The sequence below is a fragment of the Nanorana parkeri genome, unplaced genomic scaffold, assembly GCF_000935625.1.
Source record: "Nanorana parkeri isolate BGI_ZX_2015 unplaced genomic scaffold, ASM93562v1 scaffold2735, whole genome shotgun sequence".
Taxonomy (NCBI): Eukaryota; Metazoa; Chordata; class Amphibia; order Anura; family Dicroglossidae; genus Nanorana; species Nanorana parkeri.
In genome coordinates this window covers 83,633-98,375 of record NW_017309003.1, presented here as the reverse complement: position 1 = coordinate 98,375, position 14,743 = coordinate 83,633, and the positions used below count along the sequence as shown (strand labels likewise).

General features: G+C 42.5%; 1 protein-coding gene across 4 annotated transcripts in view; it reads left to right on the top strand.

Moving 5' to 3' along the window:
* Positions 1–14,743, top strand: part of RUNX2 (runt related transcription factor 2) — a 73,647-nt gene that overhangs the window by 5,558 nt on the left and 53,346 nt on the right. For all 4 annotated transcript variants that reach the window (XM_018574096.1, XM_018574097.1, XM_018574098.1 and 1 more), the window contains one exon: positions 10,071–10,227. In XM_018574096.1, the coding sequence (XP_018429598.1) occupies positions 10,071–10,227 (157 nt within the window). The remainder of the gene's footprint in view (positions 1–10,070; positions 10,228–14,743) is intronic.

Here is a 14,743-nt window from a genome sequence, read left to right as displayed (position 1 = left end):
TGAATAAGGAATATTAGGAAAAACAATTCAGATATATTATTTGAAGAAAAAAAAAAAAAGTATTTGCTTTGGCAGCGCCTTGGCATCTGAATAGTTAATCGTGGTTGACTATGTCTTCCTGCTGCAAGCTTGGAGCCAAGTATTTAAATTTACAGTCAATATCCCCAGAGGGGGTTCTGCATCAACTCAGCAATGAAGCAGAGTTTTTTCTTTTTCCTCTCGGGGCAAATGTATAAAACAATCTATTTCTGCAACTAAATAAAGTACATTTTATAGGGCTGAAAAGTTTCAGGCTCCTGTCCTAGCCGCCGTCCATGTTCACACCAACAACTCTCATCAGCTGCTGTGCTATTGAAAAGCTGGTGCCTTGCACTTTGCTGTCATTTGTTTACCATTTTGCACTTTTTTAAAAACAATTTTTCACCACTTAGCTATATTTTCACCACTTGGCTTTATTTTGCTCAGCGGTAGCCACTGATATGTCAGGTTATTGTGCAAATTATTTCCAGGCGAAGATTAAAACAGCACCCAATTAATAATGTTAAATTAGTGTCAACATTGTTTCCTGTCCAGAAAATGCCCTTATGAGCCTGTAGTTTAAATCCATTTTCATCAAAAGAGTTAGAATATATATAAACAAAACATTATTCTTGCTGAAACAAACATGCTGCTATGATATCTGAATACCTCTCGCATAGTTTGCAGTGTGATCTTAAATCAGCTAATTTTGGAAGGTTGCTGTATATATATTTAGCATATCAACTGTCTGAGGAGCTGCAAAGTCAGTCCGCAGTAAGATCTGCTGTGTGTTTTTTTTTTCTTACAATAAATAGTCAGTTGAGGAGGTGCTTGTGGGCAGCGGCTGAATGAAGATATTTTATGAAGGCCTGGCTACTGTAGCGCTGCTTCTCTATGCCTATAAAATAAGGATCCTTTCTACGCAGCCGCAGTGCCTTTCCGGACATAGGGACCGTTTCGCAAGCTTTGAACCTACACAAGAGTGTAAACATTTCATGTGTGAAGAGTTACAAAGCACAGAGCTTTTCTCATTTTTTATCAAATGAAGACTTTGTAGTCACTTTTACGTATCAGTCCTGATCCAGACCAAGATAAAAAAAATAACTCACACCACTGGAGACCTTCCAATAATTGACATATTATAATCACTGATAACAATAAAAAATGATTTATTCTTTTCCTGAATGTCAGGCCTCATACACGTTTCCTTGAAAAAATACGAGTTCAGAACATTTGGAGCTCCTTTCTAAACTCATGTTAATGCTTTTCTATGATGAAATGCACACCTAGGCGTCCAGCGGTGTCTAGGTGCATTCAGTCTAGAAGCGTTTACCCGAACTGGAAACCGTTTAGCCCGGATTTACGCAGCTAAACACATGTAAACGTGACTAAGCCCAGCACAGGAAAAAGTGACCTGGGAAGCATAAAGTTGATAACTTCTCCTGTGTTTAAACGCAGCCAGCTCGTCTACATGAGGCCTTTAGTGTCAGATGTTGCAGATTTAGACTTTCAATTTGGTCTTTTTTGCACTTTTCCATTAATTTATACAGCGGAATGCACACAGTGCCTGCTCCAGTTTTGTATTTTTTGTTGAATGCTTCTGTTCAAAAGTTAATATTACAGAAAGACTTACCCGCGGAGCACATCATACATACTCCTCATATGTACCAGAGACTGAGAGACTCAATTTAAATCTATAGTTTGAAATGTTGTGTGGCTTACCCTCTAAAGAGTTTTGTTTACTTCAAATGCCCAATCAAGATGAACAAAAATAACCGAAATTTCCTCTGATCGGGACTGCGGTGAAGATGACACTTTTAGCAATCAGTTCCTTTCTGTTTGCTTGTTTACATTCTGTCAGGATGCCACAGCTTTTATTCTTAGCAAATTCATCAGCTAACGTCTTCATTTGAATTGATGGCGGAATTCTGATGCTGGAACATTGTTCCAGACCTTTGGATTTAAATTATTTTTTATTACTTTCTCAGGTAATTCTACCATTTTATTTCTATTGTTTTGTAACAATGTCTGCCTGCAGGAGCTTTAGGTTTATTGAGCAGGGCTGTTATGGAGCAGAAAAGGAAAGGAGCTTTAGATCTAATAATGCAATACTTTGTATACATATATAAACAATTTATTATAAATAAAAAGATGAGAGAGACGTTTTAGTGAAACCAGTGGAAGCATTGCTACCTCTTTTCTTTTATTTGTAGACACTGTTTAAAAAAAAGTTAATTATAATTGTATCACATTACTCTATAACAACTGCCCTAATTAATAATTGTATAGAAAATAATAATAATACCATGTATGTTAAAACTTTTTTTATATCAAATGTAAAACTTTAAGTTTCAATCAAAACAGGTAGTTACATATATTCTTTTTTTTCCCGCCTGTGTCTCCCCCATCTGGATAATTAAAAGCCCAGATCAATAATTAAAATAATAAATCATATTTCATAATTGCTGCTTTAAATGTATTTGACTTGTTTGCTCTAAACACAGATCTCAATATACATATCGTGTTCAAAAATAAATAGGACAAAGATTCTTACCTTATTCCATCATGTTAAAAAAGAACAAAAACCTGGAGCTGAATAATATTAGCTTTGTGTATAGACTAAAAAAAATCAAAAACTGTCGTCTACGTAACGTGACCTTTCATTGCATTAGTTCAACCACTATTATTCCCTATAAAATAAAAAGTAAAGTAGCTGTTAAATGGATTGTCATTTCGAATGTAGCACACGGTAACAGGTTCTGACTTTTTTTATGTGAACATAAATCTTGAACTCTTTTTGCACCTGTTGGTAGTTTTTTTTATTTTCTTCTCTTTTTTTTTACCCGTAAGAAAGAAACCAACCCAGATGGTGGAGATAGATTGTTAGCCCCAAACCTTGCTCTAAGGTCACTCTCAGTATTATTCAGCTTTATTCTATTAAAAGTTTTCTCGATAAATCAAATGTTGTTTTTTTTTGTTCCTCAATGTGGAGATTTCAGTATAGAGGTTAAGATAAGATGGGGCAGGGGAGGTCATTGCTCTGCTGATCCCTATCTAGGTGTCAGGGAGCTTTGTATACCGTGAGTGAGTCTTCCTACCATATCAGTATGAATTTTCATAGACGATAGAATTTTTTAGTTGTGATCAAATGCTTTTGGGGCTCTCTTTGCTCTGCAAAATAAATACATAAATCTGACTGCTTCCCTGTGGAATAAACTATGGAAATCTTAATGCCAACTCTAAAGTTGGCCACCCACATGGGAATTTGATAGGGCAACCAGACGTTCACTTCTAATTTTATCATAAAATGTGGTTTTGATCGACCACCAGCAGCTGTGATCGTAATTGCTCCAGTCGAATGTGGTGGACCAAATCCGATCGCCTTTGTTGTTGCAGCTTATTCCATTTCTTTCAATACACTGTATTGGAGCTGCCATTTCATTGCCCAATTTAGACTTCACGATCTACCTACTTCTAGCTGTTTATTGAGTTTGTGGGTGTAAGATTGTTTGGTTCCTGGTCATTACCGTTGATCGTATTTGCGATTCTTGGGTGGGTAAAAATTGGTTTAGATTGATTGGATATTGCCTCGTGTATGGCCACCTAATTGTGCTTAGAGTGGGCATACAAGGCGCGATAAATGCAGCACGTTCTTGCTTAGAGTGGGCATAGAAGGCCCGATAAATGCAGCACGTTCTTGCATGGCTTGAAGCAATCTGGCTGACCTAACAGAACAATAATTCATATTTTGATGAAAGATCTGTGAATTTCCCATTTCCATAATAGGGATGATTTAGTAAAGCAGCTCCTGCAAAAAATTAAATAACACCGTCCCTTTAATGACTGATGTGTATTAATTACACAGGATCTGTGGACAATTAGCATAAAACGCAGATTGAAATCTAAGTTATTCACTACCTGCGTACCAGGAGGGCCTGTTTATTAAAAAAAACCTGAATTCATCGCTCTTCACCACTTTGTGATTGCAATGTGCCTTTTTATGTACTGACGCACAATGCTCCGTGCCATGAGAACCCCATCTAACGTTGCAGCAGAGGACTAGGAATGGGCACCTGTGCATGCCCCTCATTCTCAGACCCTGCTGCCATACTGACAGATTACTCATAGGCTTACAGTCAAGAAAGTGTATGAGTGTATACTAATAAAAGGGTTAAATATGCTAAGTGATCTCAGTAATGTGGTGAGAAAATGCTAAACTGGTGAAAAAACCCCAATTATATAACTCTGAGAAGAAAGACTTCTCGTTATTGATGGAAACCTTTGTTCTCTTTCTTGAGATGAACCATCTACAGGTGGTATCAGCTCTCCTCCTTGCTCCAGTCATATAGGTGAGAATGTTTGCTGTGCATGTATGTTTATGTGAGAGCCTGTGAATAGACGTGTCCCTGCTCATTGTGCCTGCCTATCTAAAGCTGACCATACATGTTACAATGTAATTGTCACTGGTGCAACTACCAGGAGTATGTGGATCCTTCGGGAGACCTAGTAAGCCCCCCCCATCTAGTTTATCAACCAATCATCTGCAGTAACTGTTTAGATGTTGTGACAGCTACAGGCATCGGTTGTCCCAATACAATAACATGGCGGCTCGAGGGGATGTGGGGTTGAGGTGGATTATTCCTCCATGCATGCTGTCTAGTGTGAATGGTGGAATCAAGCAGTGCATGACCAGCTTTAGCCACTAGAGGGAGCACTTACACATCCTTCTATAAAATATAATTGTAAAAATATGGTACAAAAATGTATCAACACTGCTTTCAGGTGAATTTGACAACAGTAGCTCTCAATGACTACACGATAATTTGCAGTCTAATAATAAAAAAAAAATAGAAATCGATTGCTTTCCTGCAGGATAAAAAATATGCAGATATGTTGTTGTCCAATGTTGGCAGATTTGGCAGAATTGTGATATATCTGTAGGCTACCATAGATCCTCAGCCGACCTCTGTCCCTTAAGCACCCTTTAGGACAGGGGTGGGCAGCTGTTGTGGAACTACAAGTCCCATGAGGCATTGCAAGACTGACAACTACATGCATGACTCCCAGAGGCAGAGACATGATGAGATTTGTGGTTAAGAGTTGCCCACCCCTGCTTTAGGGCCAGACGACAGAGTCTCCTTAGAGCCCACGTGCCAACACGCTTGCTAACATTTGCAGAGGCCCCCCTGCTGCACATTCCTCCATCGCTGCCACTGCAAAATTCCCATGCTCCATGGCGAATGGCTTACATCGGGGCGGTGATATCAGCCCCTCCCGCTGGGCCAAAGCATTGCATGATAGGAGATGTGTATATATATATATATACTATATATATATATATGTATACTATATTGCCAAAAGTATTGGGACGCCTTTACACGCACATGAACTTTAAGGGCATCCCAGTCTTAGTCCGTATGGTTCAATATTGAGTTGGCTCCACCCTTTGCCACTATAACAGATCCGCCTCTTCTGGGAAGGTGTCCACAGGGTTTAGGAGTGTGTCTATGGGAATGTTTGACCATTTGTGAGGTCAGGTACTGATGTTGGAGGAGAAGGCCGGGCTCGCAGTCTGCACTCTAATTCATCCCAAAGGTGTTCTATCGGGTTGAGGTCAGGACTCTGTGCAGGCCAGTCAAGTTCCTCCACCCCAATCTCCCCCACCCATGTCTTTATGGACCTTGCTTTGTGCACTGGTGCGCAGTCATGTTGGAGCAAGAAGGGGCCATCCCCAAACTGTTCCCACAAAGTTGGGAGCATGAAATAGTCCAAAATGTCTTGGTCTGCTGATGTCTTAAGAGTTCCCTTCACTGGAACTAAGGGGCCAAGCCCAACCCCTGAAAAACAACCCCACACCATAATCCCCCCAAACTTTACAATTGGCACAATGCAGTCAGGCAAGTACAGTTCTCCTGGCAGCCACCAAACCCAGACACATCCATCGGATTGCCAGACAGAGAAGCGTGATTCGTCACTCCAGAGAACACGTCTCCACTTCTCTAGAGTCCAGTGGCGGCGTGCTTTACACCACTGAAGTGGCCTACCACTTCAAGGCTGAGTTGCTGTTGTACCCAGTGGCTTCCACTTTGTTATAATACCACTAACAGGTGAAGTGGGATATTTAGTAGCAAGGAAAATTCACGGAACACCTGAATCCAATGATTTGGAGGGGTGTCCCAATACTTTTGGCAATATAGTGTATATGGCACTTCATAAGCAAAAGTGTTCTATATACAAAGTGATTTTCAGTGTTTCACAATGCCCAACCACAGGCTGATCTGACTTAGATTCGCTCTAGGAAACTTTCAGTGACACTGATGCAAATACACCTCTCTAAAAGGAGAAGGGACTTCTGGGTAACCCCTTCAGTGATGTAACAGTGGTTGGTTGTGACTGAGATAGGGATGTGTGCCCACTCACCCCAATGGGGTATTCCCATGCCGGGTCGGTTACAGATGACAGGGCGCTGTGTTAGGAGACAGTGGTGTCATGCTGTGTGGGTGTGAATTGTTTCAATCGTTAGTCCAGTGTGAGATCTGATCAGGAGTTTTAGGCGCCGAATGTTGGACGCAAAGTTTGCAATGCGGGGTTTTTTTTTTTGCATAATACATTTCAGTTCATGGAAATTTGTATTATCTTATATCAGTAGCATGATCTGCATAAAGGCTCGCATGGAAGGGCGTTGTTGTTGAACGCTAAACGTTTGCATGGCTAAAATGCATGTACAGTTTTTTTTTTGCCATAACACACTTCATGTACTTTAAGGTGTGCTGCAGAGTGGGTCCATGGGCACCTACTGTGCTTATGTGCTGGGGTGCCATTCTCTGTGCATGCATTGTGGTCATTGTGGGCAAGCAGGGCTAAATGTACAGCGGGAAGTCGCCGCTTGTTTTGTACAAGTGATCTCGGCGATGTCGCCAAGATCACTTGTATGCAGCCTGCTTACAGGGAGGCGCATTGAGGAACCTGGCATTGTAGTATGTAGTATGCTCCAAAGAGGTGAAGTGGTATAGTCCAAATAAGGTTGCTTGTGTCAATATGACCTTGTTTACCCCAAGTGAGGTGAGTTGGTAGAGCCCAAATAAGGTCGCTTATGTGAAGATGACCTGGTATGCCCCAATGAGGTGCAGTGGTATAGTCCAGATAAGGTCACCTATGGCAATATGACCTGGTATGCCCCAAACAAGGTTATCTATGCCAAGATACCCTGGTATGCCCCAATGAGGTGAAGTGGTATAGTCCAAACAAGGTTGCCTATGCCAAGATAACCTGGTATGCCCCAATGAGGCGAAGTGGTAAAGTGGTAAAGTCCAAATATGGTTGCTTAGGTCAAGATGACCTGGTATACTCAATGAGGTTAAGTAGTGAAGTCCAATAAGTTGCGAAAAATGTCACCAGCACACCCAAAATCCTCTCAGGATCACCAAATGCTAATTTTATTGAAGAATTCATCAAAAGTAGAAACAAGCGCTTTCGGGCCACGCAGGGTCCCTTCATCAGGCTCAAACATTGACGATGTTTGAGCGGTGCCATCCGCAGTCATTACAAGCACCCTCCCAACTGCTGGGAATATCTGGTACGGAGTGCAGCAAGATCCTCTTCTTTATCCAAAGTCCAAATATGGTTGCTTAAGTCAAGATGACTTGGTATGCCCCTAAGAGGTGGCTTCCCATCTTAACCACATGAGTCTCAGTTGCCCTTTGTAAAAGGTACTGTGATAACATTTGGTTGGCTCAGCACCCTTTCAAAACTTCACCCAGTCTCAGGGGCTCTGCTGGAGTCCAGACAGGGGTTAATGTTTGAACCCGCCAGCTATCCATGAACATGGTCCATCCAGCACTAAACCCAGGAGCAAACCTGTTACAGAATGCTCTGTAGGGATACTCCATAGCACAGGGCAAGGTGAATGTCTGCTGGCTAATTAAATGGTCATCCCACCCAAAAACGATATGGTATGGGATCCATGGGACACTTTTGCTAGCTCACTGACTGCACTGGTTTGCCCGGTAAAGGAATAACCCCAGTTTGGACCTACTGGCCACTGTCGTCTTAGATGCAAACACTGCTCAGCACATTCGCCTTTTAACGCTACATTCTCGTACCTCGCATTGTTAAAAGAAAACCTTCACAGATTTTTACTTTTTACATTTGGCTTTAATATTAATAAATAATAAAAGCCTGGACTTTTAAAATACAGCAGGGATCCCTCTAGCTAATGAGCCGAGGTCATGTTGAGTTAACGAACAATAAAATTAATAATAATATATAATTTGCAAAATGCATCCAATTTGCTTGCCTAATGCAGTGTTTAACTTTCCTCAAACAGCGCGGATTTTCATTAACAATGAGTTTATTAAAATATATTACTTAACATATGCCGGCTTTATAGTGTTTGCTCATTTTTATGTGACCGTTCAGCTATTCTCTGCCAGGCTGAATTCATTTGATAAATTATGAATATTTCTGGTATTCTGGTATAAAATATGTGCATTCTATAAAAATGTCAGCAATAGCCATCCACTGGTCTCGTTTCAGCTTATAGAGCGTTTATACAGCTACACCAGTGAATAGAAAGTGGTTTCCAGGATATGTACAGCTCTGTGGATGGAAAGATAGATAGATAGATAGATAGATAGATAGATAGATAGATAGATAGATAGATAGATAGATAGATAGAAAGTAGCAATATAGATAATCTTGGGGGGCTTTGTGTATTTCTTCCAGATCTTTGCAGTAATCCAGTGTGAAACTTGGAGCTTCCTGTAATAAAGACCGGTCACTGCTGCTCTCTCTCCTTGAGCAGGGTGACTGGTGTTAACTCCGCCCCCTCCTGTAATAAAGACCGTTCACCTTTGCTTTCTCTCCTTGTGCAGGGTGACTGGTCTTGTCTCCGCCCCCTCCTGTAATAAAGACACGTCACCGCTGCTCTTTCTCCTTGTGCAGGGTGACTGGACTTGTCTCCGTCCGCTCCTGTAATAAAGACCGGTCAGTGCTGCTCTCTCTCCTTGAGAAGGGTGACTGGTCTTGTCTCCGCCCCTCCTGTAATAAAGACCGGTCACCGCTGCTCTCTCTCCTTGTGCAGAGTGACTGGGCTTGTCTCTGCCCCCTCCTGTAATAAAGACACGTCACCGCTGCTCTTTCTCCTTGTGCAGGGGGACTGGACTTGTCTCCGTCCGCTCCTGTAATAAAGACCGGTCACTGCTGCTCTCTCTCCTTGTGCGGAGTGACTGGTCTTGTCTCTGCCCCCTCCTGTAATAAAAACCTGTCACTGCTGCTCTCTCTCCTTGTGGAATATATTTGGGTGAAACTTTTCATGCCCGGAGTTCACTTTTAACAGAACTTTATTAGGTCAGTTACGTAAACATAGCAGCGTGTCTCCGTTACACACTAGTGACATTGGCAGACTTGCCTCCAGCTTAAGCCATAAAGTGTATGTAAAGCCAAAATCTTTAACTTTTAGTTCTTGTACATTAGGATAGTAAAGAACCTTCTCAGTTTTTTTTTTCCTGCTGTTTGTGTGCCATGACATTTACCTTTACTTCCTGTCACAGCAGGAAGTAAAAGGAGATCTCTTCAAACAGAAGATATCCCCTCTTCGTTGCCACCAGAGGAGCTTTTCCCATTGGACGATTTCCCCTCCTGTTTTGGTGACAACTTGAAAATGTTGACTTTCCCATCACTTTTTGTATTGCAGACAATGGTCAGCAGGGACAATAGAGTGGGCAAATCTCCCCAACAGAGGCACGGACAGCCATATAGACTTGAGAAGAGTTCAAACTCTTCCACCTTCTATCCAAAACTTTTACAAAATTGGGCTTTACAATTAACTTTAACGATCCACTTCAATGGTGACATTGTTACAAAGTTTAGGCGTGACCATTGTACAAAATGAGGGACATTCCTAGGGACAAAGCAATTCCAAGGACAAGTCACAGTCAACACCTAGGACTTTGATACAGGGGACACTGGGCTAGCCATACTACTCTAATGCTGGTCTGAGCATGACCTGTCCACAAGTGTAACAACTAACTCCAGGCATTGTACTTGTACAGGTGGTTGCCCTGGGAGAGGTGTCAGATGGCTCTGTGGTTACTGTGATGGCTGGGAATGATGAAAATTACTCCGCGGAACTCAGGAACGCTTCTGCCGTCATGAAAAATCAAGTGGCAAGGTTTAACGACCTGAGATTTGTGGGCAGAAGTGGAAGAGGTAAGAACTTTTACTGATTACATAATTACTAAACCTGTGTAGAATTCTATGGTTCATTTGGAATTTAAAGGAAATCTTTGGGGCCCAGTCACACCTATTTGTGGGCATTGTAAGGAAAATTGATGAACATTATGCCTAGAGGCCCGTAAGACGGTTCAAAAACAAAAAATTTACTTGACCCATTTTTGGCCATGGCAGCACACCATAACACATGCACTGTGTTGGGTTGGTTGGTCAGGTGCGCTGGTCACAGAATTAAAATATTTAGGACCCATTAGAAATGAATGGTATGGCCCACAACGTGAAGTGCATTACCGGTCCATATTGATGTGCATGAAGACAAGTGTTAATGTGCTTAGTAACTCGCACTGGTGTGAATCTAGCATTGGTCTTACTAAAATATTTAACTGAATCCCCTTTATATTAGTGGGTAAGGTATCAGATTGTACCAGGTCCTATGTTCTCCTCTGCAAAGCATCTGTGGAAATTAGAGATGGATATGGGGACAGCAGTTATCCTGCCTCCTCCAAAGTGACAACAGCCCATGCTGGGCTGATTTGTCAATAGGCTCTAGCGCTTTCAGAAAGTCAGTATTTGCTTACAAATGATTGCAGGCCATAGTGTTACTATGAGGAGGAGGATGAGGGACATGAAGGCACCATGTGGCACGTTATGGTAGACTCTATACTGGAGGAGGCTGGGTTTAACATCTTTAGATAGACTGCAGGTTACTTTTGAAAGGAAGCACTCAGTGTGTGAGCCTTATCCTTTCCAAGTACTTTGAGTCAAACAGCCTAATACACACTAGCGTCAAGGAAGGGTTCGCTTGCACTGCCTCGAGCATTGCCTGCAGTATTTGGCATCTGACCAGCATCTTTAATTGGCAGCTCTGATGGGTTCCTCTGCTGAAAAAAAAAACCTCTGGTCAAAGTTGCCCTTCTGCAACCAAGCCCATGTGAACTTAGCCTTCTTGTTTGCAAAAGGTATAGTACAGGGAGTCCTTAACTTTTTTTAAAAAGGTCCAGTGCACTGTCCTTCAGACCCTAGGGGAGCCGCACTATGGCCAGTAGGAGTAGAAAATGCCCTGCCCTGGGAGTAAATACTGTGCCCCACTCTCAAAAGAAGTGATTGGTGTATGTGATAGGCATAGTACCCTATCATTGGCGTGGGCACGAGAGGAAGGGATAGTGGGCAATCGTTGGTGTTGGTGGGAGGAATAGTGGCCCATTGTTGGTGTCGTGGAAGGTATAGTGTCCAATTTGTGGTGTGGTGGGAAGGATAGTGCCCCTTCGTTAGTGCCGGTGGAAGGAATAGTGTCCCATCATTGGTGTTGGTGGGAGGAATAGTGTCCCATCATTGGTGTTGGTGGGAGGAATAGTGTCCCATCATTGGTGTTGGTGGGAGGAATGGTGCACCATTGTTGGTGTGAGTGGGAGGGATAGTATCCCATTGTTGGTGTGGTGGGAGGGGTAGAACCTCATCATTAGTGTCGGTAGGAGGGATAGTGCCCCATCATTGGTGTTGGTGGGAGTAATAGTGTCCCATCGTTGGTGTTGGTTGTAGGAATAGTGCCCCATTGTTGTTGTGAGTGGGAGGGATAGTGTCCCATTGTTGGTGTCAGTGGGAGGAAGAATACCCCATTGCTGGCATCAGTGGGAGGAATAGTGGTGTCCCATCATTGATAACTGTGAGAAGAATAGTGTCCCATCCTTGTCAGTAGGAGGAATACTATCTTGAGGCATGGTTAACAGCAAGCAAAGGGCTGAATTTTGCTGCCCTTGGGCCGCAGTTTTGAGGCCAACATTGATATTTTAGTTATAGGCTATAGAATGAGTCACCCTCTAACTCCACTGGGGACTGACTGCCATTTTTCTTGGCTCTATTCCTCCATCCCATGGTAGTGCTCCCAAATAATGTCCCCACTCTTGTTGCTTTGTTGTAGAAACAGAGCTATCACCACCAGAGCCTCTTATAGACTTCATTATTGCTCTGTCAACCAAACTCTTCTGCATGCATATATGCTGACAAGGAGCATGCTGACATGAGGAGAGATATGTCCAGTCACAGGCTGGGGGCAGGGAGGTGACCTATCTGTATTACTTCTTTGCATTAGAGGAAAGTCTAGTCACTGGTCTGGCTGCTATGTCTTGCAGGGCTGTCGAGCATATAACAAGACTGGCTGCACAGAAGTAAGCTGTGTGCCTGGAGTTTGGCTTTAAAACAATAATATGGTATTGAATTAGACCTCAGTGCTTCCTTCATGTGTAAAAATGCTGATAGTGTCCTAGTGGCCCATCCCTGTGCTGGACTGATTAACGTTGCTCCCTGAAGGCCAGTCCTCTAATGAACTATGTGAGCTGGACCTTAAATTCATGCAGCTATGTGGAATGGGATAAACATTTCCGATTATTTAATCCCATTGCGCAGTTGTCATATTTTTACCGTTCCCAATACATTTACATATGAAGGAGAATCAGTCAGTGGTACACGAACATCTAACATATAGAAATACTGGAACACTATCCCCAACACTTAACATCAGCCTAACCCTTTAAGCTGCTAATGCGTAACATCAAACCAGCCCTTTATTAAATTAAAATCAGCTCACCGCCTAACCTCAACCTAACCCTTTAACCCCTAATGCTTAATATCAACCTAACACTCAACCGTAACTTAACCCTTCAACCCAAAATGCTTAACATCAATTTAACACTGTACCTCAACCTAATCCTTTATTCCCTAATCCTAATCTATAATCATACCATACATGCCCTCAGCCCTAATCCATCATCATAACATACATGACCTCAACCTAACCCTTGAAACCCTAACCAAATTAACATCAACCTAACCCTGAACCTCAACCTAACCTTTTAATCCTGAATCCTAATCCATCATCATAACATACATGCCCTTATCCCTAATCCATCATCACATACATGCCCTCATCCCTAATCCATCATCATCACATACATGCCCTCATCCCTAATCCATCATTACAGCATACATGACCCTCAAAGTAACCCTTGAAACCCTAACCATTAACATTACCTAACATTTAACCTCAACCTAACCATTTAATCTCAAATCCTATTCTTTCATCATACCATACATGCCCTCATCCCTAATTTATCATCATACCATACATGCCCTCGACCCTAATTTATCTTCATACCATGCATGCCCTCAAAGTAACCCTTGAAACCATAACCATTAACATCATCCTAATACTGAGCCTCATCCTAGCCCTTTAACCCCTATTTCTTGGCAGCAACCTAACACTTCATCTTACATTTATATTAACCCTTAACCTCAGGCTAAACTAAACCTCACCCTATCTCCTATGTTTAACCCTTACCCTGAGCCCAACACCCCTCAATAGTACCTGGACATTTCCTGTTCAGTGTTCAGTAAGGACACCCGCACTCAACACATATCAATCTCTCTGGTTGATGATTAGGAGACCTGGAGGAAACCCCAGAAGGAGGTTAGAAATGCATTCAATAAATATGTATGAAGACACACAGAAGCCAGGAAGCTCAACTTATCCTCAGGTGGAGGGTCATTCAGGAAGTCAAGGCCATTCTTACAGGAAATTTGTCAGATTAGAAACCTGGGGTCTGCCATGAATGAGGTTTTTTTGGAGGTCCAAACTCCAGGGTTCCCATTCATATCCTTGAATCCCTACTTCTCAGGACACTGACCCTGTACAAGCATATGGAATTCAGGAGTCCAGAAATCTGGTAGACGTGCTTGTTCCGGGTCAGCTCCTCGGCTAATGCCGCACAAAGGAAGGAAGTCCTGGAGCATGCACATCCAAAAACAAGTTGGCAGCTGGGATGCATGTATATCATATTAGGAGGGATGAAAACCGCTCCAGGGATGAAAATTCCTACCAAAAATAACTTGATATGAATAGACCATTAGGCAATAAAATGGGAAAATTCACCTTTAACCCAAAGATTTCTCTGCAGTACTATTTTTCTGCCACTAGATGTCCTCTGACTTGCAGCATAATTCAAGCTATGTCCTCTGAGCCTAGGTTGTCCTGGACCCACCTCCAGCCAGTGATTGGATAGTGAAAGGAGAAGCAGGAGATTCTGCACAGCAACAAGCTCATCTCTCTGTCACTCTGTTCTCTCCTCCTATCAGCATACTTTTCCAAACTACTTGACTCCTTGTGCTGCTTCTTCCTCTCTTACCTCTTTTCTATTTGCCTGGACTTCACCTTTAATTGCTCCATGGAAGGTGTCACAACCTTATTAAAGAGCCCTAAGCTTGTATTTGAATTAAGGATGTTGGAGAACGGCACATGTTCATGCAAGTACTCAGGAGAATTAGTATGTCCACCCCGACCTATCAACCTTCCCAGTGGCGGACCTAAGGAACAAAGGGCCCTGGTGCAAGATTTTTTTCTCAGGCCCAAGCTCAGAAGCAACCAACGCTGAGAAGTCCATCGGACCATCGGACCACCCCCACTCAGAAGCCCGTTAGACTATCGTAGTCCAACCCCCCC